The 25728-nt window shown below is 45.3% G+C and overlaps 1 protein-coding gene across 2 annotated transcripts; it reads left to right on the top strand.

The window, feature by feature from the left end:
* Positions 1-5251: 5251 nt before the first annotated feature.
* Positions 5252-24223, top strand: MCM10 (minichromosome maintenance 10 replication initiation factor). Of its 2 annotated transcripts, none has more exons than XM_068168233.1 (20): positions 5252-5352; positions 6324-6376; positions 7167-7487; positions 8260-8364; positions 8683-8817; positions 9292-9466; positions 10255-10420; positions 10897-11064; positions 12441-12557; positions 14304-14503; positions 15232-15332; positions 16302-16403; positions 16511-16628; positions 17576-17804; positions 18209-18350; positions 19099-19217; positions 20118-20231; positions 20982-21127; positions 21328-21370; positions 21842-24223. In XM_068168233.1, the coding sequence occupies exons 2-20, from the start codon at positions 6370-6372 to the stop codon at positions 21923-21925; spliced, it is 2592 nt and encodes an 863-aa protein (XP_068024334.1). In that variant the 5' UTR covers positions 5252-5352; positions 6324-6369; the 3' UTR covers positions 21926-24223. The 2 variants fall into 2 exon arrangements, with proteins under 2 accessions (XP_068024334.1, XP_068024326.1); XM_068168225.1 differs by having other exon boundaries at positions 18209-18368.
* The last annotated feature ends 1505 nt before the right edge of the window (positions 24224-25728 follow it).

Raw genomic sequence — 25728 nt, 5'->3', positions numbered from 1 at the left:
TCTATGTCTGTGAATACTTTGGAGGCTGAAACAGGATTGCAATCCCTATGGCTGAAAAGCTTGCATAAAAAGAGCTGTAGAATACTAGTTCTGTGCTTGCCCTCCCTGGTGTTTTCGTCTCAAAAACGGTTCTTAACTTGCCATTGCATAGGGGAGGAACATGTACAACTCAACAGAATAGGAACCAGCAAATTGCTGGGATCCATGCAAATGAGGAGTTTTGAGTCTTTTGCAAATAGCTGACGTTTGCATGGTTGGAAACTGCAGGGAAAGGAAGCCATACAGCTTCCCACAGAAGTAATATGAGTGAAAGTGGTTGATTTCTTCAGGTATCCAGCTTCTTTTAGGATAGTACTACAGTCACTACAAACTGCTACTACTGTGCAGTCTGATCAGAATGCTAGATTTTCAGCATTAGTCTGATAAAACCATGAAGTTTATTAAATAAAAAGGACATGAATTCTACTCACAGCTAAATCAGGGCAAAAAAACATTGTTAACATTACTTATTCACCAGGTGAGCCTCAAGTAGTCCCATGTGGGAATTTCTAAACAGAAAACTGACAACTATGATGACAGTGTTTGTTTTAGCCCTTTGCAGGAGTTACGGGAAATAGAATCAGATTCAGTAAATCAGGCAAGGGACAAAGGAGATGGCACTTCATCAGACTTAACAGGTTTCCATCACTGCCACTTTTTTGTCAATGGAAAACTACAGCTACTTCTGTACCTGTTACACAAACAATCACATACTGTGTTTCAGTCAGAATATATATTGAAAGGTCTTAAATGTCAGGACAAATTATAATAGGACTACAGTTAGCAATGGTTTTAGTCCTACACCCCTAGGGTTTCACAGTTCCCACGTACACCAGAAATGGAGACAGTGATTGTCAGTGCTGAGCAACAGAAGGGCAGTCCTGTCCCCATAAGCACTACACCAGGGAGGCAAGACCCAGAGTTCAAACACATCTCCTTACACATCTGCCACCCTCACTGCATTATTGTGCATGTGATGGAGTCATGTGCTCACCCTCTCTGACATGGCTTAGGAGGTGTGTCATCTGTTTGAAAGAAATATGAGACTATGCTCTGTGTCTGGCAGTAACCGGTCCATGGCCTTTACTGTAACTTAACTTCATGGGGAGGGGTTCACTTCCAAAAATGCTGGGTTCCAATTTTAAGAGAGATTAGCTGAAAGAAGCTTCCTTTTTTTTTTCCTTTTTTTTTTTTTTCTTTTTTTTCTGACATTGCATGTTCTCTCTTCACTGTGCTCATGGCATCTATCCCAGCTCAGTGTTTTGCCTAGTGAGGAGGAAGGGCATATTTGTGCACCTGGAAGAGAGGTTCTGCTTTAGAGAGAGATGCTCTAGCACATGGAAGACTGCACTGGGCACACAGCCTCAGACAAATTCATGCAGGCCATTCTAAAGGAAAAGAAGTGAAACTGTGGTACAAAGTCCAAGCATTGCTGCTTTCCATCAGTGATGGCTAATGGGGAGCAGCACAGCTTCTCAGGCACTGGGGCAGGAATGCTCTTCTTCCAAATGACGTTAAAGATCAGGTCACATGTGGCTGATCAATATGCTTCTGTACTTTGACATTCTAAACATTAGCAGAATGGTGCAGCCTGTGAGAGAGCTGCTTGTGCAGTGGAATTTTTATATATAGCTTATATTGTGATGGTGAGCTAAGGAGAATGGAACAACTCTGTAGGAGAAAGCTTCAGGTATGCTGGCTACCACAAACGAACGGGCCAAGTCAGAGCAGGTACTTTGTGCTTGTGCATGACATTCTCCTGTCAGCCTACTTCCATACATTAAGTGCTTCTCAAAATGATCTGGTGGATGAAGATCCAAATCACAGAGGATTGCTGAACAGATCAATTGTGGAATTAAAAATAAAAAGCTTTGTGACTCAGTATTTAACTCAGTATTTTGTCTTAAATCTGAAACAGAAGCTATTCTAGACCTGATTAATTCAAACCAAAGGCCTCAATAGTGTAAGATTTATGTTTCACTCTGAACAGATAAATATGCATACGATATCCACAAGAAAAATACCTGCAGATGTTTCCTGGGCCAAAGAAAATCTTCCTTCAGTGTTTTGGTTTTTTTTCATGTCATGCTGTCAGGGAGTTCTCAGCTACCATTACCAGGAGAAACAATTCCTTTTGTGCCCTTGTAATTAAAGTGAGGAGTCACTTTTGTTTTGCTGGCTGTCACTGTTCTGATTATCTCCTGCAGAATCCAGATTCTTGTTTTCTGTCAGATATATCTCATGTTCTCACACAGCTTCATCCATAATTTCCGGTAACTCAAGAGCTGACAGAAAACTGTTGTGAAGAATTATTTGTTTGGTTGCAACTTCATCAATTACAAGTACCTCTAGCAGATGAAATCTCTTATTGGCTTTTAATTAGTTCCTCATGACAGTGGGATTTATGGACTTTTTCCCTGAATCCAATTTTATTAGAGGTGCTTTGTGATAGTTATGGATTCTGCAATGATCAAAACTTGATGTAAATGCTAGCAGGCCAAAATCAAACTAATAGAATGATAATAGAGCTCATTTCACCTAAGGAGCATTAGCCTTAATGAAAACACAGAAAATCAATGTGAAAGGCCAAAGGAGGAATTATTTATGCAACTGTCAAGTCAAAATTAATCATTTTAAGATACTTCAGAAACAGAAGGGGATCTTAGCACAGAAATACTAACAGGAAGACATGGGCATTGGCTGGAGTAGTCTTCACAGACTTAGCCTGGAGAAGAGGAGACTCAGGGGCGACCTTATTGCTGTCTACAACTACCTGAAGGGGGGTTGTAGACAGGCAGAGCTTGGTCTCTTCTCCCAGGCAGCCAGCACCAGAACAAGAGGACACAGTCTCAGGCTGTGCCAAGGGAGGTTCAGGCTGGAGGTTAGGAGGAAGTTTTACACAGAGAGAGTGATTGCCCATTGGAATGGGCTGTCCGGGGAGGTGGGGGAATCGCCATCGCTGGAGGTGTTCAGGAGGAGACTTGACAGGGTGCTTGGTTGCATGGGTTAGTTGATTAGGTGGTGTTGGATGATAGGTTGGACACGATGATCTTGAAGGTCTCTTCCAACCTGCTTTATTCTATTCTCAATAAGAAAGTATGTCTAATTGTACAAATCAGGGGACACAGAACTGCAAAGAGCACAACCCCAAGACACCTGAATCCTGTTTATGCAACAGGGAGGATTATTTGTCTGTGTTCTCATCATTAACTGCAGACCAGAAGAGAGATGTGCTACCATGACAGGTGGCCATGGCCAGCAGATGCTCATTAGCACAGATTTAAGGGTACATCTCCCTTGTTTTCCCTTAGACAAAAGACGAGATAAAATGTATTTGTGTTTTGAGGTGACTAGATGCTACACATCCACGAAATACTGCTTGTTGGTGTGTCAGTTTTTAACAAAGGACATTCCCTGTGAAGCAGTGTGATCAATACCCTGTCTTAATGTGAACAGAAACCAGAAGGGTTCCATTCCACTTTCAATCTAAAAATCCAGACTGGGAAAGGGCCAGAATAGTCCCACAAGGTGGGCTTGAGATTTGGGAGCATCAAGGTATCTCTGAATTTGCAAACTTCAGGTCGCAGAAGCAGGCAAGCCATCGTTAGTCCAGTGGCTGGAGAGCAGGGGAAGTTGGTGATGCTCTGTGATTAGTCTGGGTCACAGTAGCAATTAGCAACCACGGGGATGGAAAATACAAATTATACTGCCCCCTGATGCCTGCTCATGGATTTGCACCCATGCCAAGGTGGGGCACAAGGCAGTTTTCTGCTTCTATTGTGGATGAGCAGCAGTACAGAGGACCTTCCTTGGGCCCCCAGCGCCCACATGCTCCTCCCCAGCTCCTGTCTTTATTCATTTCATGGACTCCCCTGGAACACCTTTGCACGAGCATCACCCATGCAGATGCATCCAGAACGAGTTTGCCCCATGTGCTTGGGGGAAAACTCAAAACCACACCATATAGCTTGGCAGAACTTTTCAACTACTCAGCAAACCATTTACCTCTGAATTTTTTTCTGCCATCTCAATTCCTTCAGTTACCACAGAATTTCTGTCCTTAGTTTATCTTCTCTAACTTGGTACTTGTACTGCTGGCTTCCAAATACCAGAGACAATCTCTCTTTCTTTGTTTATTGTCTTGCAGGATGGACTAAGTGCAAGAGTCTTGGGATCTGAGCTCAAATACTTCTGGTATATTTAAGAGAGGCTGGTAAGAAAGGTGGGGATAATCTTTTAAATAGAGCCTGTTGTAATAGGACAAGGAGTAATGGTTTTAAACAACAAAAAAAAAAAGGGTGTATTTACACTAGACACATGGAGGCAATTTTTTACAGAGCGGTGCCCAGAGAGGTGGTAGATGTCCCATCCCTGGAAACATTCCAGATCAGGTTGGATGGGGTTCTGAGCAACCTGATGGAATTAAAGATGTCCCTACTCACTGCAGGGAAGTTGGCCTACGTGACCTTTAAAGGGCACTTTCAAGCCAAAACATTGTGCGATTGTCAGATTGGAACGCCTAGCCATCTGGCTTTTGGGTGGCGATTTCTGCATATAGGATGTAATTGATACAAGGAGAATGGGACTAAAACAATGGGCTTATAAGATGTTCAGAAATACTATTTCTCACAGAAGCGTTTTTGCTCAAAGAAATACTGAACCAGACCAAAAATCCTCTCAGCTGCACAGGACATCAGTACCTTAATTTGCTGGGTTAACACAATTGCTGAGACAATTTAGGTAAATCACACGGCTATGGTAGCTGCTGTAACTGCTCCTGGAGGCCACTCTGACCAGACACAGACAGGTTCGCAGCTGAGCCGTCTCACCCACAGCCATTCCCGAGCTGTGTACACAGTCCTCTCATCACAAGGCAGGCCGTGGCACTGCACAGAGCTCCACTGAGGCGCTCAGCAAGGGTATGACAGCGTCACCCTCACACCCGTGAATTCACTCAGCACAGCAGCGCTTCTCTACGCCGCCATCGCCCGCTCGCTTGGTCCAAACACCAACGCACGCCCTCCTTCTCCCCGCTCGCCCACAACCATAATAGCGCAGGAAGGAGCCCGCGGCCCCCGTGCTGCCGGGACTGGGTAAGGCGCAGCCGCGCGCATCCCGCAACGGCGCTGGCGCATGCGCGGGAGGGGGCGGGGCCGGGGCCGGTTGGAATTTTGGCGGGTGCCGGGCGGCGCGCGGCTGGCGGTGAGCGGGGCCCTGAGAGGGAAGGGCCGGGGAGCGTTGGGGTGATCGGAGGTGCGGCGGGTCCGAGGGCCTAGGAAGCGGTCTTCGTGGCGAAGCAGGATAGAGGCTGGGGTGAGGAATCGGAAACCCTGCAGGGAAACCCTGGAGGAGGTCGGGGGTCCCTTGGGTGGGGGAGGTGGGCGAGCGGCAAAGGAGCTGTGTGGGGAAGGAGGATCTTCGAGGCTGTCCGTGTGTGGATGTGCAGCCCGGGGGTCCACTGGGGGCAAGGAGGGGGTCCGTGGGAAGGAAGGAGGCGGCGGGCGCGTTATCGCTGAGCTCGGGGCTGGCGCTCAGGAGAGAGGCAGGGGAAGATTCTGGGGAGACCCGCCGCGGCCGCTCGGGTGAGCCCCAGAAGGGTTCCCATCACGACCAGCGGATCACTGGGCCAGCGTCAGCAACACGACAGGGGCAGCGGGAGCCCGGGGCAGTGTGGCGGTCACTAGCTGCGCCTGCTCCTGTGTGTTCCTCACTGAAAATACTCTGGAGCAAGAGAGCACTATTAAAAGTGGAGGTTATGGGCGAAACCAAAGTCTGCAGCAGGAAGCCCTGTAAGCACAGAGAGTGTGGATTTGTGAATGATCCCTCTTCGGTAGATCTCTTGGTATGCAGCCTTCCCTTGGCCATTTCTGTCTGCCTATACATAGAACTGTGTTGTGTGAGAGTGAAACCTCTGCCTTCCCTTTTCAAAAGAAGAGTGAATCCCTTTCAGTAGATTTGCTTCCGTTGAATGCTAATTATGATTCTGTCACTGGACGTAGGAGATGGAAATGATTATTACTAGAAGAATACAGTAAGCATTTCTTAAAATCTGTGTCTGTTACTGACTTTTTTCCTAAAAGTAAGGGGCTTACTCTGTAGCAAGTTCACAACAGGTCAGATTCCAGGTGTGGAAAATACCCATGAAGGTTTTAAATTTAATGAGTCTTCATCTGCAGCTGTAAACGAATCAGGCAAATCATCTGATCAGGAGCCTGAACACAGTGTGTATTTCAAGTTGATCTATATCTACTTTAACAGTATCACTGTTGATCTCCCCATAACAGAGATTTTTTTTCCTTGAGGAGCTCTTGAAGAAATCCTGGTGAAATCATGGATGGTAAGGAGGAAAGTACTCTTTTATGTTCATTAGGAAGTTCATCTTCTGACCAATATGTTACTTTATAAGTTTAAGTGTTCAGAAAACTTGGTAAACCTTTTAGCAAGGGAAGTTATCTTGCACTGGCTTCACTTTGAGGCTTTGGAAGCCTTTGAGGCTGCCTCTTGTCTTCATTGTTGATGCTTTTCTGTGAGGCTGCTCTATCCTTTCCTTGGTTTTGTATTCTTCAGTAGCAAAAGCTAAATAAATTTCTTGGTCTGTCCCAATGTTAATTTCTGCTCTGTCCCATTCCTATCTCTCTTCCTTTGATTTTTTTTCTCCCCATTATTTTTTCCCTTAATCCTTTTGTTTGTTTTCTGTTTTCTTAGTATAGCTTGCCTTGCATCTTCCTCTTCAGCTTCTGTCGGCAAAAGCCACCTGGGTGTCTTTAAAGCTCCTGGATACACCTTTACAGGTCCAAAGGCTTTTCTTTGTAACAGCAGCTGTTGTACAAGCAGTTGAATAGGAAGAAAAGCTATCATGAAGTAGCCTGTAAATTTTCTGCTGACCAGCCAGCCTGAATCATAAACTTGGAGCATCTACAACCAGATTTCTGTCCATCCAGATGGCAAGAAGCTGTTTTATCTTCCTTTAGACAAAGTTAGAGTAATTTTTTTAAAGAATGCTGCTTACTGTTATGATTTACTTTTGGTTGTCATTAGCTTGTGATTAGAGTACTGTGGATACTTTATTTCATGCCAACTTTCCTTGAACTGGAAAGTAGTAATGATGAGTTGAATTTTTGCCTTAGCTGATGATGACTTGGATCTGCTGGCTTCCCTGCTGGAAGAAAGCGAGGCAACTGAAGAGGGAAATTCTCCTCGGGAGGAAGATGCCCCAGACAGTGAGGAGAGAGAACCAGATGAATATGATGAGCTCTTTGATGCAGAAGATGATACATCCTACACCGAGGAGATCAATGATGAGGAAAACTTGATTGAGGAACAGAAGGAGAACCTGACTACGCTGTTTGGAGATGTGGATGATCTGCTAGAAGAAGAGGAAGCAGAAGAAACTGTCCCTACTTCAACTTCCAGTCAGGCAAAAGAGAAGACCAACCAAGAACTGCAAGGTTTCTGTAACAGCATCTTTTATCTGTTTTATCCTATATATCTTGTCTCTAGAGAGCTAGCATGCAGAAGGTAGGGTCTGCTGCTTCTCAGTTTAGGATGGTGCCCAGACAGAGAATACAGAAAGTCCTTGTGAAAGTCTTCAGTTCTCAGAGGCCAAACTCACCAAACCAGTTATCCCAAAAGAAAAGGAAAAAAAGACTGAAGTAAGCTAGGGAAACTAAACTAGCTCTGCTGAGCAGGACAGAGAAGGTTGCCTATGTACCTGCACCTTGTCTGATGAAGAGCAATGCCGCTTCTGTCTTCAGGGCAGTTAGCCTGGCATCTGTCAACAGCACAACTCTCTCTTCCCCCTTAGGACTTCTTAGCAGGAGGTTTTTCCCTACCAGTCAGTGAGGAAGCAGACCTGGCCACTGGGCCATCCTGTGTCCAAGCCACATGCTTGATTACATTGGAAGCTAATGATAATTATTGCAATCATCAGCCATTTAAATTGTCTTAAGTTCAGCAGGAATGATATGTGAAACATGGCAAGGAAAATAGTGAGGTCAAATATTTTTATGAGAGCAATTAGCTTCAGGCTTCATGGAAAAGCATCCCTTCACTGTGAGCTATGCATAATCAAGTAAATCTGTACTGTGGCTCTAGTCTTTGTTTTCTAAGTTTCTATGATGTAGTGAAACTGCCAGACTTCCAGGGAACTCATAAATCCTCATTTACAATAGCTTCCTGCTGTCTTCATTATAATCCTTTTACTTTTTCTCTCTTTCCCAGCTGAGCTGAGAAAATTGCAAGAACAGATGAAGACATTACAGGAGCAGTTGCAGAAGACTGCTATTGGGCAGCAATCCAGCTCAGGCCCTGAGAAGAAAACACCTGGTAATGAGACAAATTAAATGGGTTGGTGATTTGCTGGCCTACCAACATGCAATTTGTAGGTATGACTCCAGATAACCCTGAAGTGGACACTGAGTAGCGAGGTGGAATGGAGATGTGGTATCTTTCCGCACAGGTTGTTTTCTGCATCTACAGGCTACATCAACAAGCTACAGTTTTGGTATCTACATCTTGAATTGATGCTATGTAGGGCAGCTTTCATGAAGGATGTACTCCAAAAAAGGAAGTGTCCCTTCTTACTGGTAGACATTGATACACCCAGAAAATACAGATATGTTTGGTTTTTTTTCCCTTGGCCAGGTAAATCTGCCTGTCCGTCGTTAAAAGAAAGGAAAGTTCAGAGGCTGCAAGAGTCACCATGCTTCTCAGCCCAGCTGGACAGTCCTCTACCACCAGCCAAACGAGGAATCCAGAAATCAAAAGCACCTTCAGCAGGTACCATTCTCAGTCTGTCCTTCACTGAGGCACACTGCTAAATGTGTCCAGTTCACAGCAGCGGTGTGGACACATCCAGGATTGTTTTACACTAGTCAGTGCACCAGTAGCAGCCTGGACACAGTAGAAGAGAGCTTATTACAGACACAATTGTTGTATTTTTTGTAACAGGTGCTATGGTTAACTTGGACAGCACTCTGGCTTGCACATGTCTATCCTACAGTTTAGCTTGCCTGGAAAATAAGAGCTGCTATGGGAAGCTCCTCAGCAGGCAGAATTCGTTGCTTGCATTACATGTAACTGATCTGGAGCTATCAGGTCCCATCAGACTGAAGACCAGTCTGATACAGATAAGACAGTTTTACACCTTCTTAGGTTCATTATATGGACTCCTTTCTCAGTCAGCTGCAAGTAAGTGGTGTTTTTATGTAGAAGTTTTCTTCTGTTATCAAGATTCTTTTTTTCCTGCTAAAGAGAACAAGACTCCCCCTCCTCAGCAAGTCCTCAGTCTGGCATTCCAGCCTCTCAAGTCTGCAGCAGGGAACACTCCCAGTAAGGTGACCAGAGAGAAGACTCCTCATGTGCCTCTGTGCTCCAGTGCAACAACTCAGCCCGTGTCTGTGGAAACATTCTCAGGACTGAGATTAAGGTCAGCAGCCCATCACTGAGCTCTCTGGGGACATCACCCTCCATTAATGGGAGAGAAAGCAACAATGTCCTGTGGTGCATGGAGGACCAGATTCTTGATTTGCTGTATAGACATCATCAAACCATGTCTTGATAGTTAGCTGTCATTAGGGGATGTTACACAAAGCCAAAGCAAGGGGCTGCTTGATCAGTAAACAGGGGACACTGACTTAGGCCCATGGCTTATTACCATGTTTCTGTTTCTATTTTTACCTTTCCTCTTTTCCAACAAAAATCCCTTGCATTTTATTAGCCTTGCATTCCATGGTATGTCCTCACTGGTGGAGGAGGGAAGCAGTGGGCATGTCCAAAGCCAGCTGTGCTCCAGCTGAGAAGACTTTGCTCCAAGCTAGAGTAGCCCCCCCCCGCCCCCGGAGCCACTCATGCTCTCCATACTCGCTGTGGCCACAAGAGGTCTCTGAATACTCACGGTGTGTTTCCTCACCAGAAATCACACTAGATTTCCAAACCGTGCTCACAGAAGAGTCTGATTTGGTCGTTCCTGAAATGAACAGAGTTACTGCAGGCTTGGGCTGAAGTTGCAGTGCAGCTATTTGGACAAAATCCAGCGTGATGAGTAGCTTTCTGGTATTTGTACAGTGTCCTGAGCCAAGGCGGTTTGTTTCAGTGACCTCAGGGTGAACCAAGGCACGGAGGCATTTTGCAGCAAGACATAGTCTCCCCAGGAGAATGTTGGATGCTTTTGATTGTCTCTAAGTGTTCTCTTTTGCATACTTTGTCTTGACCTAGAAAACCCCGTGTGTCTTCTGCTGAAATGGACAGGAAAATGGCTAACCGGAAGCTCATCCGACTGTCCCAGCTGAAGAGCAAACTTGCTGCAGAGAAACTGGAGGAAATAGACTGGGTAACATTTGGAGTCATAGTGAAGAAGGTGACTCCTCAGAGTGCAAACAACGTAAGTAACTTCATTGTATCCCTTGCTCAGTGCAAGTGAAATGCTGCTCTTCTTTCCTGAGAAGCTAATTAGATTTTCAACTTAATCAGCCAACTCCATGTAGTTAATGAAAAGCTGCTGTATTAAACATCTTGGCTCAACATCTAGTTTCATGCAGTGATGCTGCTTTTAGGCTAAGGACGTAGCCTGAGGACTATCTGGTGCAACTGTCCTGGACAGCAGAATTGGCTAATGCAACCATAGCATAAATATATCTTTAGCTTATTTGTCCACTGCTAGATGTTAAATGCCAGCGCTAAAAAAAAGGGTTCTGACCCCCAGTTGTTCTGGATAGCCCTCTTGTTTTTAAATGCACTAGCACATTCTGCTTCCATCATTTCCCTAGAAATCAGAACATTTCTTTTAAATCAGCAGCAAGAGGGGATGCAGTCAGTGTCCTTGTACTGAGAACTGAAAAAAGCTTATGTCTGTTCCAGGGCAGAACCTTCAGCATCTGGCGGCTGAATGACCTGCGGGATCTCAATCAGTGTGTCTCACTCTTCTTGTTCGGTGAGGTCCACAAAGAGCACTGGAAGACAGACCAAGGCACAGTCATTGGGCTGCTCAATGCTAACCCTATGAAACCTAAGGAAGGCTCAGATGAGGTGAGAGGATTTTTCCTTTGCCCATCAGCTGTTGACAAAAACCCAGAGCTGAACTTTCTCATATCTGCTTGAGAATTAGCTTTGGAACAGACGTTAAGGCTGGAATTACATCAGTCTGACTAAGCAGTTTGAACTGCATTCAGATATTTGTGTGGCATGTATTTGCTCCTGGTTTTGTGGAAGACTGTACTTCAAGAAGTCCTATTAAGTACCTAAAACTAGAGTTTGTTCAAGTGTTTCATCTGCTCTTGGTAGCAGTTGGCTACACCACAGATGTAGGGAGTGTATTTCATTGTTTTTAGCTACTTCATGCCTATGTCAGCCTAAAGGTCTCTCAAAGTTGAAGGAGGTGGGGAAGCTCACTTCTATCTTCTAATTTAAGCCTCAGATGTAATTGCAAAATGTTCCCTGGTTCCAAAATCATGACTGAGAAGAAACAATATTTGATGTATTAAAGAAATTATGTATTCTATATAGTAAATTGATATATAGTAGTTATCTTGATTTATCAATTACTCATAAATGCAGAACATGCTGAACACTTCTCTGTATGTATCGGAACATTTAAGGTGGTTTCATTTTGCTAATAGATTAATATTTTTTTAATATCTTTTTAATTGCACTGGAATGGAAACCATTTTTACTGACAAGGGGAATTTCATTGTAGTTGCTGGTGATGTAGCGTTTGGCATTTTAACTTCTCCAAAAGGAAAGATTAAGAACCTCATTAATTGCCTATTAAGCTATATAATTGCTTAAATTACCATGAATAAGCAGTAGAAAGTCCTGCTGGTGAGTAGGAAGTCATTCTAGATTTCATGTAAGGGCTGGATTTCACTGTTAAGAATGGTTCTTCTTGTCTATAACATATACATACTTAGAACAACATCAAAACTCAGTGGTTCTTACCTACAGACACAACTCGCAGTATCGCTGGCTGAAGTGGACACTCTTCTTGCACAGGAGTCTGTTTTGATTGGACCTTGACGCACAGAGGGACAGAGCTCCAGTACATCTCCTCTTCCTTTCCTCTGCTCAATGTGGTTGCCACTATAGCATCAAAGCCAAGCAGTTGTGCAGGACCCTCATTTAGAGCACAACTAGATCTGCCTTTGCTGGCCCTTGGTTTCCTGAGGCTCTGAGCACAAAAGTCCAACATCTTTCATCTCTTTGTGAGAGAGACTTGTTTTGGTTTGGGTTTTGTTTCTTTGTTTCCTTTTCTCAATCTGAACAGGACATGTGGCTTTCTTAACTAAGCCTGCATTTTGAAACTGCATTGTTAAAACCAGAGGTACCAAACTGGACCAGAGCTAAACCAGTGACATTGAGAGACACCCATCCAGTCCTCCTCAAGGCATGTTCTGCTTTCTTTTTAGGTGTGTTTGTCTGTTGACCATCCCCAGAAGATTCTCCTCATGGGAGAAGCTCTGGACATGGGCACCTGTAAAGCCAGGAAGAAAAATGGAGATCCTTGTGCACAGATTGTGAACCTGGTCAGTATCTCTGTAGTTAGGACATCCTTTAGCTGTTGGTAGAAATCTGGCTGTTGGTTTTGTGATGCTCCAACTGTTCAACCTGTTTCTGGATCTTGACTTGTAACTGATCAAAGTGAATGGAGACACTGAGAAATTAAACCCAGAGGAAGCTACAGCTGACATAGTAGCACCTGTAGTTTCCTAAACACAAAGCTGGTACAGCAGTGACAAGAGATGGTCTTGACCCTCACTGTCTCCACACCCAACTTTGTGCTGCTGCAAGGTTCCATGTACTGCACTAGAGAAGCCATTCAAAATAAAACAATGGAGGTTTCTCTTCCAAATGGCTGTGGTTTCCAGGGCTGGTTTCAACCCAATGAGTTCCCTTGTTCAGCATTCTTGCAGGCTGCTAGAATACTTTTACCTGAATGTGGGGCACTGGACATGAGGTGAAAAAGTGTTTGAGATTGTTTTTATGGGGACAGTACTGACTTTTTTTACTAGTTTAAATAACTTATGACCTATGTCATTTCATGGCTGTGGTTATATGATACCTGAAAGGAACCCTGTCTAAGTCAGAAGGCTTATGGTTAGTAGTGGAGCTCTTAAAGAAGGAGAGAAAATGAAGGAATGAAGAACTGGGGAGGAACTCAGTGTATGGAGTGGGAGGAAGACAAGTAACAAAGGTACCTGTAACAAAACAGGGCTGTGATTGTAGACCCACTACAGGAGGTGGCTGTGCACAAGGCTCTTGGTATCAGTGAGATGTGCCAGTGCCACCTGGAACAAACCATAGATGGAGGCCGTCTGGAAGAAGAACCTCATGAAGGAACAGGATGTCTAATTAGAATAGAATAGAATAGACCAGGTTGGAAGAGACCTTCAAGATCATCACGTCCAACCCATCAACCAATCCAACCCAACTAAACCATGGCACCAAGCATCCCATCAAGTCTCCTCCTGAACACCTGCAATGATGGTGACTCCACCACCTCCCCAGGCAGCCCATTCCAATGGGCAATCACTCTCTCTGTATAGAACTTCTTCCTAACGTCCAACCTAAACCTCCCCTGGTGCAGCCTGCGACTGTGTTCTCTTGTTCTGGTGCTGGCTGCCTGGGAGAAGAGACCAACATCCGCCTGTCTGCAACCTCCCTTCAGGTAGTTGTAGAGAGCAATTAGTGACAAAAACATTTGGTTGTGGGATAATTGCAGTTATACAAATTTGGGGAAGATGAGTATCAGTGAGAATGGAGATGTACTTTTATTTTTTTTGTAAAAAGTTAAACACCTTTAATAGGTTTTTTCATGGCTCTGCTCTCTCGTGACTAGCAGGCTCACAACCGTTTGTTCTGAACTCCCACAGAGTGGTACTGAAAACTGGTGGATTAATTTGAAATGAGTGCATGAAATACCTTGCTCTGGTGTTAGCTTTCCTTTGTGTTCATACCAGTAAGAAAACCACATACAGTTCAGAGACCAGACTACAGAATTTGGGCAAGAGGTCCTGGGCTATGAGTTGACTTGACCCAGGAAACAGCCTTAAAACTCTGCGCAGGTTTCTTTCCAGTGATTATTATGGGCAGTTTTACTTTTGGTTTTTGTTGCTGGATTGTGGGCATGTGTTTGCTGAGCTGCTTCAGTGCTGGAGTACTACAACAGAGGGGTCACTTCAGTTTAGCCATAGAAGGATGCATGAGTGGGAAGAATGAAGTAAATTGTCATTGCCAGTGTTCTGCAACAAGCCTCTTCCTTTTCTTTGCAGAAAGACTGTGAATACTGTCAGTATCACATACAGTCCCAGTACAAGAAGATCAGCTCGAAGCGGGCAGATCTGCAGTCCACCTTCTCTGGCGGCCGCATCCCCAGAAAAGCTGGTCGGAAGAATCCCGGCTTGAAGGAGAGGCTGTGTCAGGATGGGTTTTACTATGGAGGTGTCTCTTCAGCTGCATATGCAGCCTCAGTGTAAGATAAACCTACTTATTTCCCTTGCGTTTGAACAGATTATCCCCCCCCCATATATAAGTGAGCCTGAAGATGACTCTCAGGGCGTCTGGCTAGTCAGAGATCCCTTTGACCTAAGCACATTCACCAAAGAGTCAAAAATGCCCCACATTTGGTGTAATCCTCCTGGCCTCTTGTGGTAGCAGAGCTGCTACTTGATAGGAAAATTTTATCAGCACTAAGATGTGATATGGGGTGATTCGACCTCTAAATTAATACTGCATTGTGAAGCCAAGCAGCTTTGTGTTTCAGTAGATGAAATGAACTTTCTAGTGAGATGCTGAGCATTGCAGTCCTCCAGATGAGCACTTTTCAGTGCCATTCCCTTGCCCTGTTTCATCAGAACTCATTGCATTTAATGCCAGATGTGTGTATTCTGTATTTCCTCCTCTCTTCCTCAGCTGAATTAATGCAGTACCTCTGTGTTAATGAAGAGACAGTAGTGCACCCCACATCTTGAGTGATCAAGATCTACAGCAGATAAAAATGGATCTCATAACTAGCATGGAGGGGCCAGGTCCTTCATCCAGATCCCCCTTCAGACAGCTGTAGAAAGACCTGAGTCACAGCTGGATCAAGTCCTTTAGTGTGGTTGGAGTTCTGTGGAAGCATGGAGCTAGTGTTTGAGCTCTTTTCCCTTGCTCTAAACATGGGAAAATTAATGTTCTATTTTTGTTTCCTCTTTCTAGTGCAGCAGCTGCGATGCCAAAAAGGAAGGTTCAAACCACTCTTTCCAACCTGGTTGTGAGAGGAGTTGATGCAATTGTCCAGGAGACCAAGCAGAAAATTGGTACCTAATTACCCATGTAGTCTCTTCACCTTCCAGATACTTCCAGGTTAATGTGTAGATGTGTCTCAGGACCCTGCTACTCTCTGAATGAATCTGGCCATTGGTTTGCTACAGAGACAGCTGTTTGCAGGCTGCTTTCTCAATTGATTGAAACTCATCTTCCCTCTTGAGACTGCAGCTGCAAGGCAAATGTAACTAAGCAACTGTGTGGCCCCATGCCTCTTGTTTTTTCATCAGTGCCCCTGAATTACATCTCCTGTTCTGTCTTTGGACAGCGACAGAAGATCTTTGCCAGGTTAATGGGAATTGGAATTCTAAGAACTTTGAACCAGAGAATTTATTTTATTTGATTAAAATAAATTACTTCTGCCAATCTTGAAAGCTTCCAAGGAATACTCAGTATAAATTGGAGTCAGATCTGCAATGCAGGGGATCTTCTGAATCTTCTCTGCCTCCATTTTGTTTCTGTAAAGCACTTATTATGCCCTCTGTGCTTGTTGGAGAGCAGATGACATATTAGTCAAACTGTGTGTCCTAGATGCAACTTAGAGGTCTACTCACATCCTTCAGTTCCCTCAGCTGCCTCCATTTCAGACAAGACAGTGTGTGTCCTGTCTCTAGCTTTCAGCTGCCCTTAACTCTCCAGGGATAAGATGTGCTGGCTTCAGGGCTTCCAAGCAATCTGAAAATAGGAATGATGGGAGCACCACAGACAGCCAAGGCTAATGGGGAACTGACTGACTGATGAAACTGTTGGCAGGGCAGAAATGTCTCTGTGATGTGCTCTGTGAGGACAAGACCTTGGGCAATCAAATATAACATAGAAGTTGGCTTGCTTTGAAGAAGTGCTCACTCAGATTACTTTCAGGGGCGTTCTTCTGACCTAGACCACTCTCCTCCATCTCTGAAGTTAGATCTGCTTCCCTTCCTGGCTCCACATCGTATGTATCTATGCCTTTTATGCTCCAGGTGCAGCAAAAAGACCCATGCAGTGTTCTGAGGAATTCAAGGAACTGCTGGCACAGCCAACTTTTGGAGCACGAAACCTCTGCAAACACTGGACCAAAGCAGGTGTTGTCATCTTGCATGAAGGAAAACCCACTCCTGAAAATACTCAACTTCCTTCTGAGCAAACACTAGCAGCTCTTCATTTTGGTTTTGTTTGGGTTTTTTCCCAGATGCTGAAAAGAAGCAAGAGGCCAGTTTCCAATCTATCTCAGCTTCAGCACTGCTCAAGCAACAAAAACAGAAGTTGCTGGAGGCCAGAAAGAAGCGATCTGAAGAGATTCAGAGGAGGTAATAGATACTGACATGGATGAGAAGAGTTCTGTTGTGGCACTCAGTACAACTCTGGGACGTGTTTTGCTGGTTTAATAGAAAATTCATTTAAATGGGAGTACCCCAGCATTCAGTGGAGAACCATGGGCTCCAGCACAGTGCCCAGCAACTGGAAGGCAAGGCTGGAAGAGGCCAGTTTGAGTAGGGGTTAGGAGTCCTGGTTCTGTTCATTGCTGGCCTGCAAAGATCTTCTGCATCTTAAGATTTGCCTAGAGTTCTGCATATACCTTGTTAACAAACCTAAGAACAACCTCCGAAGAGCCACCCTGGGTGAGACTGAGATTCATGTAGACCCAAAAGGCTCAACAGGAGTCAAAACAGAACATGGAGGAGGATAATAAGACTAGAAACAATCATGAGGATGTTTCACCAAAATACTCTCCCAGCCTACAACATTATGTACTTCAGGGACTTACCAAGCTAGAGATGATGTCTGTCACAATATCTCTGAAGATTTCTTAATTTTTTTTCCTCATTAACCTGTCTAACCTCTTCACCAGGACCCATGTAAAGCTATTTATGTGACTCTTGTGACAAGGAATCCCCCTGCTTTTCTACCCATTCTGCAAAGAAACCCATTTCTGTGCCTTTAGCTTCCATTTCCCAGCTTCATTTGATGTTTCTCTCTGTTTGTTTCTTCTTGTTATTTTGTAAAGCAATTAATCATTCAGTCCTTCTGGTGACTCCCTCAAGTCACTCTGGATTTCAGCAACCTAGTGCATTCCTTCCCTTGTCTTGTTTTCCTCTCCTGAATGTCTGAATTGATGCATGATTTCTTTTTTAGCAATCAAAGGCCAATTGTTGGAAGATCAGTCTGCATGCCTTCCATTCTTACCTGGTTTTTAAAACCTTTCTGTCTCTTTGATTCTTGTCCCTGTTTCAATGAGTTGTTCTTGTCTTACAAGATTTCTCCAGAACACAAGTAAAGCCAGCAGCCCTGCTTTGCCGTCCTCCTCCAGACAGTCTTTGGTCCATTCCCCAATGCCTGGGGCAGAATTTCCTAAAGCTGCAAAAATGTCAACTCCTCAAAGGCCCAGGCTAGGCACGGGTTTCTCAGAAGGAGAAGATATCCTCTTCTTTGACAGGTCTCCACCTCCAACACCAAAGCTAGACAGCTTGGCGGAAGCCAAAAAGGTAACAGCTCTCTGAATCTTCTAAGTATTACGGAAGGGAGGTTATGAGAAGCATGGTTTGTGGTAGTAGAGGAGTCTTTGCTATACTAGCTTAGTCCTGATGTTACTTGAGTTTCTGATTGTGGGATCAGACTGGACTTCACAGCACACAAGAAACTTGCAGTTCCTGATAGTTGTTAGTACCAAGGTCTGTGTTACCATCTTGCCTGTAGTTAGCCTCCAGGGCCTCTGTCTGTGGCATTAGACTGCAGCCTTGCTGAGCCTGTCTTTGGCCAGCTCTGTGCTCAGACCCATGGATCTTGTCTCCTTCATTTGACAGACTTTCTCTGCTGCTTCTGCAAGTGGGAACATGGTACCAGGCCAGACTGGTAACCAATGCATTGTCTGCTCTGTCCTGTTTTCTAGCTGGCTGCCATATGCCGACTACGAGCAAAAGGCCAGATTCTTGCTAAAACTGACCCAAACCGTGTGAAGAGGAAAAGATCCAGTGCTGATGAGGTCACAGAAATTGTTGAAAGAGTTGAGAAAAACGTTGCTCACCTGCAAGGTACAGAAGCAGAGAATGGTATGTAACATTGCCTTCTAGAATGGCAAAAATAAGCTCACGTCCTGATGGATGGAGTACTGCTTGCTGGGTTTAGGTCTTAATGGCTGTGCCAAAGGGAGGCCAAGTTAGGTACGTTTAGAGCTTAAAGAGTTTGTTGCAAAGGCTAAACAATCTAAGCCTGTGGGGAGAGTGAGATCTAATCTCTGATGGCTCTGTCCCCTTTCTTCTGGCACTTGAGCATTTGTAATGCATGGCTGATGACACCAAGAAGCAGTCCCACCTGGGAAGCTATCTGAATTAGAATCATAGAATTGTCGAGGTTGGAAAGGACCTCAAGGATCACCTAGTTCCACACCCCCTGCCATGGGCAGGGACACCTCATACTAGATCAGGCTGCTCAGAGCCTTCTCTGGGGAAACTTGAGGTTTTTGCTGGTAATTTACTGTGGTCTTGGATGAATGGCTTCATTCCTTTTAAAGCTTCTCCATTCAGGGAGGCAACACTACTTGCTTCCCTGGGAGTCATGTGAAAGTTCCTAGTACAGTGCTTTGAAAGAAGATGTACTGTTTCTGAAGCCGTATTTGAACTTGGCTTTGTGTCCTTCTGAACTATGAAAGGCTGCTCTTTGACCTGAATATCTGCCTGACTGACCCAAGACTTCCAAAATCTCCTGCAGTGATCATGGTTAGAGATCACAACCTTGTTTTGAGCTTGGTCTCTGTAGGACTGAGCCTTTTTGTCCCCCTAGGTCTGGATCAGCTGGAGCCTGCCCAAAAGAAACGGCGTGAGCAGCTGGCCTATCTGGAGTCAGAAGAGTTCCAGAAAATCCTGAATGCCAAGTCCAAACACACAGATGTCCTGAAAGAGGTATGGCTTCAATCCAGCCATGGCTGAGGGCTCAGAACTAGGAGCTGTCTGGATTCCTCATGATGATTTCAGCAAGAAACAGACAGGCACCAAACATGTCGTAGGCACCAAATTGTCCTGATGAGTAAGGTCAAGTTTCTCTGAGCACAGAGGGCAGAGTGCTTGCAAGTCAGCACTTTTGCATAGCCATAATAAGGTCAAGGTGCCATCAGGCTGCTTTTTTTTTTCCTGTGTACTTTCTCAAAGTATCAGTGAAGTTTCTTTGTTAGCGAATTATCAGAGAAAGCCTTTTGCAAGTTGTGGAGCCTGTAAAGTGCCAGTAGCTGCCCTGGAGATCTAGGAGGCTGAGTTTCTCCCATGGGGACCTTTCACAGAATCACAGAATGTTAGGGGCTGGAAGGGACATTGAGAGATCATCTAGTCCAACCCTCCTGCCAAAGCAGGATCACCTATACTAGGCCACAAAGGTCACCTTTGCTGAGCATGTTCCCAGAGGTACAGCACCTCCAGTGGCACAGCTGTCTTGTCTGGAACACCTCTTGGTGTGAAGTCCTAGTTGTCTTAAAGTCTTCTGAGGCATAGTATTTTGGCTAAGAACCAATTCCGTTCATGAGCTACTTGGCCTCTCCCTGCACTGTCCTTGCTGGCATGAGCTTGTTTCAGCACTGTCCCTGCTGTTGTTAAGTCCCCCACCTCGTATGTCTCGGGGTGGCCTATTTCAGGTTTGGTGAAGCACAGCACGTGCACTATATGAACTCTTTGGACCAAGAGGTTATTTGGTGTTTCTCTGGCCTCCCAGACTGCAGTCTACTTCAAAAAGGCCTGGTAGTAATTTGCCCAAAGGGATGGCTTTTCCTGGGTTTTTTCCCTCCCCACAACCCTTTTTGTATGCTCCCACAGGCTAAGGCTGAACTGCAGGAGCAATACTTTCAGCCCCTGGTGAAAAAGGAAGAACTGGAAGAGAAGATGAGGAGCATTAAAGAAGTGAAATGTCGAGTTGTGACGTGTAAAACGGTGAGGGAAGCAGAGCCAGGGTGACAGCAGGGCAGTGGAACATGGGTAGTACAAAATGATGCTGGACCATCCTGCAGACTCCCATCTGCCTCTCTCCTGGCTGTACTCCAGGGCGGGGATGGAATGGAGACAGTTTTGTTCCTTATGCTGGCTGCTGAGAGCAGCTCATGCAGCGGCTGAGGCTTGAAGGCACTGGCAAGGCAGGCTTAGTGCTGTGCTAAACATATCAGCTTGATGTTTATGCCAGTGAGTTTCTTGGGTGCTGGTATCCTGAAAACACTTACCAGTTTCTTCCCTGAAGTGCTTTGTGTCAGGACTCTTAAAATAAGCAAAGTGCCTTGAAAAAATAGCACTGTGTGGGCAACCTCTATCTCCATTTCCAGGGAGTTTGCAGTAGCCAGGAAGAGCAATGGAGCCTTGTTACTATCTCAGATTCTAGAAGGGAAGAGTTACCTCCCATTCCTGGAGTTTCAGCCCCTGCTGGACCTTCCCTCACTGCCTTTCCTGTCTGTTTTGGGGCTGCACATAGGGCCACTGTGTGCCCTGTGAGTTGCTGAGGGCGAGGCCACAGGGTGGTGGCAGGGAAGGGAGGATTCTTTGAAGTAGTAGTGACAAAGCCCAGGATAATGATCTCTCAGACTGGTGGGCATCTCAGGATGGGAGAAGGCAGAGTTGCTTTCCTCTGAACACTCAGCTGTCACCAACCTACAGAACAGGTCTCAGATGCTCTATCTCCTTCCTCCCTGACAGTGTAATTACACCTATTTCAAGCCTCTGGAGACCTGTGTGCAGGATAACCATGACTACCACTGGCATGAAGCCATCAAGAGATTTTTCAAATGTCCTTGTGGAAACCGAGCCATTTCCCTTGACAGGCTCCCAAAAAAGCCCTGCAGGTAAGACAGAAGCCTCAGGAAAGAGTGACTGGGGTTTCTGTACTGTCCATCCACAGGTAACATATCATAGCCATGCCCTTAAAGAGGAGTGTTAACCCTTAAGCTAAGCAGAGTGGGAAAGGTGTGAGCCTTGTTTTGGAGTCCCTCATCTTGTGTAGCAAACACCACAGTGGTCCTTACCTCCCACATTTATCTTTCAGTACCTGTGGCCTCTTCAAGTGGGAGCGAGACGGGATGCTAAAGGTGAGTGTGAGCCAGCAGTTCCTGAGCAGTTCAGCGTTCTGGCTTCTTCTCTGTGTCCTTTTGTTCCCATACTTTGCTTCAGTGCCCTTGTGAACTCCCAACAAAACCAAGCAGCTCTGCATGTTGTCAGGTACATACCGGTGTCTGCAAGCTGTGTTTTAAGGAACTTTCTCTTGCTTTCTGTTCTTGAATCTTTGCTTTGCTTAACTATGGGGAGTTGGCTTTTGACCAGTGATGCATGAGTTCAAGGTTCCTAGAGTGCCTGTCCATATTTAATCAGAAATAAGCATGCCATGGCTCACTTAATCATGCGGTGTTGGGTGATAGGTTGGACTTGATGATCTCTGAGGTGTTTTCCAAGCTTATTGATTCTATGATTTAGCCCTACCCTAACTTCTGTCAAAGAATGTCAGGGAAGATATCATACCACACGTTTTAACTCTGTTTTTTACCCATGGTTCTTGTTTCTAGGAGAAAAAAGGTCCAAAGATTGGTGGAGAAACACTTTTACCGAGAGGAGAGGAACAACCAAAATTTCTCAATAGCCTTAAGTGACCTGCAGCTGATAAATTGTTTGTTTTTCAATTAGTTATTTTTTCCCCCACAACATAAGGATGGATTTGCGTGTCTGAAACATGTTTCTGTGCTGGAATGCAAACAGATTTAGCTTTAGGAATGAATACACAGGAGCATCACTTCCTGATGAGGACAGCCCCCAGGCCACGGCATGGATCTTCAGCTTTTTTAAAATGGGGCTGTGTGAAATACATGTTGGTGCCTCTTCCTTCTTACTAACCATTTGTTTACAAGGTTTTAACCTAGCAAAGAGATACTTAGAGCAGAATGTGTCCCAAGAAATCCCTAGGGCTCCCACCGTTTATGTTAAATGGCTGGTGCATGATGAGCCACCAAAATTAAGTGCTAAATCATGGATTATGAGGACTACAGACTCCCTAAGCACTTGTGCAGTTAATACTACAGTGTGTAAATGCCAGCCTGTCATGATTTCTCAGCTGTTGGCTGAAAAGGGGTGCAAGAAGGTTGTAGCCACAGAGCAGCCTCTTGGCTCCAAAATGACTCCCTTTGAATCCTTAAGAGCAGATGTCAAACAGTTCCTGGGTTGTCTGGGTTGTCCAAGGCTTAGGTGTTGAAAAACTCTTCAGTGGCTTTGTGTCACAGAGCAGCAGTGTTGGCACTGCCAAGTAGCAGGAGCCTTTCTGAAAGCCCTTCGGCTATCACCCAGCCCATCCTGGGTTCCCAGTACTGCCCACACTCTAGCACCTTTACAGCTCCCACTTTGAAAAGCATTTTAATGAATGCAGCACCATTTAGTGAGTGGTTTTGAAGAGCTGAAAATGCTCAATGCATTTTTTGCCTTTTTATGACATTTTAAATTTTCCTGAAATTTTTCCCAGTCATCACTATGTCAACCTTGGCTGCTGGCACAGCTGCCTGGGGGGCAGCAATCATCTCAAGACATCATCTCCAAGGGGGCACCTCCTGAGAAGGGCTGTCTTCATGCAGGTGTTTTTTCAGAAAGCACATCAGTGTGTGGATGGATGTGGCATTTGGCCAGCTGTTCCTGGACCTGATCCTTCTGCTCATGCCCTGTGGGATCACAGGGTAGTTTTATGTGCCTAAAACCACGACTACCTCAGTGATTTGGTGAAACTGCCACCAACCCATGTTCTTGCATGGGTTGGCCTTATTGGTACCTTTTTTGTTTGCATGCACAAGGGCTGGAAGAGCAGTGTGACTTCATTTGAAGCAATGGGACAGCTTTACCTTGGTATCTGCAGCCCTCATCTACAGGTGCTTTGGCTGAGCAGCTTTGCTCAGTGGGCTTTGTTCATTTCAGTCTTGTGACAGATTGGGTGTCACTGGTAGGTGGCTCAATCTGTAACTGTGGCATTGCTTGGCAATGTCTCTTGTTGATGCTTCTTATCAGAATAAATACTCCCTGAGTTGGTATGGTGTCATGTCTCAGAGGAAGAGGAGGAGTTGCTTGCTCAACTTCTTGGTTTGCCTGAGAGTTCAGTGATGAATCACCAAAAGGACTTGTTTTGTGGTCCATACCTCCTCCTGCCACTTTTCTTGCTCAGACCAACCGGAGTTTCTTACCTGGAGTCCACAAAAGCAGGATACCATTCCATACTGCTATCAGCCTTCAGCCAGCACAATGTCTTGGGCCAATGCAAAGGAAAATTCTGCAGAAATTAGAAGTCAAAAATGAAGCACTGCTTTATCTTCACCCAGCCTCCAGGGCTGTATGTGTCTCCAGGGAAGCCAAGCTATGAAAGCAATGCCCAGCTCACCCTTGTGTGCAAAAAAATGATGAAGAAACTAAGGCTTTGTTTAAAGCCCAACAGTAAGCCGGGGGCAGGGAGGAGATTGATGTAATGGTTTTTGCATGCCTCAATCTGTATTTAGAGATACTGCATGTGTGCTCTGATGGCTGCAGCCCATCAGAAGCAGGGAGGAAGGGAGCTGCCTGCTGGGATGTTTCACATGAGCACACCCCCCCAGCACTGGTCCAGAGCAGCCTCTGGGGTCTCTGGTCCATACCAATACATTTCCACCAATGCCTGGGAGTAGAAGCAGAGACCCAGTTCAAGTGTGCTCTGACAAGCTCAGCTGGCTCTACACTGCTGCTGAAGCTGTCCAAATTTTGGGAACACAATGGAACAACTCCAAGCTTACAACAAAGAAGCCCAACTGCATGCCAGGGTGTGTTAGGAAGGCAGCAGCCAGCAGGTCCAGGGCTGCAAGTCTGCTCTAATGCTACCAGTTGGTATGAATCATTAAATTGGATTAATTAATCTACTGCTGCTGTTAGCATGGCTGGTGAATCAAGACGGGTAGTGCTGAAGCTCTCTGAAATCATTAAGCAAAAGTGTACTGGAAAAATAATGCCATTTTCAGAGCCATTACTGAACTGCAAATAGTGAATTGGCCCTGTCCCCATCCACATTGTCATCTAGCTGCAAGGTTGTTTCTTCAGCTGCAGAATGCTCTGTGTGAGTCTCTAAAGTGGGCAGGGAGATACTCAGCTCTTCTTCAGATAACCTACAACATCAGGCTTGGGTTTTAGACACAGCAAGTGTCCTGGTTCCCAGCTATTGCTGAAATGTTGATTGAGAGCACCTTGCTCTGCTGCCACAAATTATCTTTTCTTTGCACTTTGAGGAGAAACAATTGGCAGCATTTTCTCCCTCTGCACTCATCAGTTTAGGTTTAGTAACATAAGTCAGCTCAATTAAAACTTACGACCCTTTCACTGTAAATGCACTGCTAAAGAACCTCTCCTTTTGTCCATCACAACTCCCCAACAAGCTGGCCCTGCACTGCTAGTGGTGGCTTTGTTTTTTACCCAGAAAGCCAGCTGCTGGAGACAGATGAATTTTGGGATAAGAATTTCCACTGGTGGGGCACAGGCTTTGGAAACCTGTGGTTATAGAGTATCTGCTGCCTGGGATGGGTGGGAACAGGCATATGAAAGCACTTATGAGGTAGATCCCTCACACAGGAGGTCACATTTACATGGACTAATGAAGTATCATTTGGACTCCAACCTGTGCTTAAATGCCCCATAAGGAAGTGCTTTGGATCCTTACTTTCCCAGAAACATGGTCCCATACCTATGACAACATAGCTTTGCTGAGAAGGAGCCAAGAAGCCCTGCTGGGTCTGCCTCTGCCCAGGATCATTTCAGAGGGCCAGGGCTCAGAGTCCTTGGCAGTGCTAGGACGGAGCCAAGCTGGCCTAGCATAGAGTCAAAGGGAGTTCACCTAAGCTTAATCCTCCTCAGGCTTTGGAGTATGCTCAACTTTATTGCAGAAAGGAGCGAGGACAAGTCTCCCATCAAGTGAGCCAGCTGCCGAGTTTAGATGATCTGTCAGGTCTTTAATGGATTTGTTCTACTGAAGAAGGAAATTTAAGCCTAAATCCGCAAGAAGAGATGTGAACATTTTTAAAATACAAAGCCAATGTTCTTCCTTCTCCCATCCATAGCAAGAGAAATTCAGTCTGGAACCTGGGAATCTTATGGACACCCGTAGCTGTTCTCTGTGCTCACAGCTCCATCTGCAGTCAAGTCAGCTACACCAAGAATGCCAGTTACGAGCGAGACAGGATTTTTGTGAGGCCTAAGAATGTCCTAAGGAGAGCACAAGGTAGGCTGTGTGCCAGCACTCAGCAAAGGCAACAGAGAAGCATCCAGCTCCTTGGACATCAGTCACTCAGGCCCATGCAGCAAGCGAAGACCAGGCTGAGAAGGTCCGAGCCTGGAGAGGCATCATGGCATAGCTCTCCAAGAGCAGGAATACAGCCAGGGTTATATATAGGACACTTGAAATTGC

This window comes from Melanerpes formicivorus, unplaced genomic scaffold (genome assembly GCF_026170545.1).
Source record: "Melanerpes formicivorus ecotype bairdi unplaced genomic scaffold, bMelFor1.0.p_v2 SCAF_3, whole genome shotgun sequence".
In the NCBI taxonomy this organism is placed as follows: domain Eukaryota; kingdom Metazoa; phylum Chordata; class Aves; order Piciformes; family Picidae; genus Melanerpes; species Melanerpes formicivorus.
The sequence above is the reverse complement of the archived record's forward strand: the minus strand, read 5'-3'. Positions and strand labels throughout refer to the sequence as shown.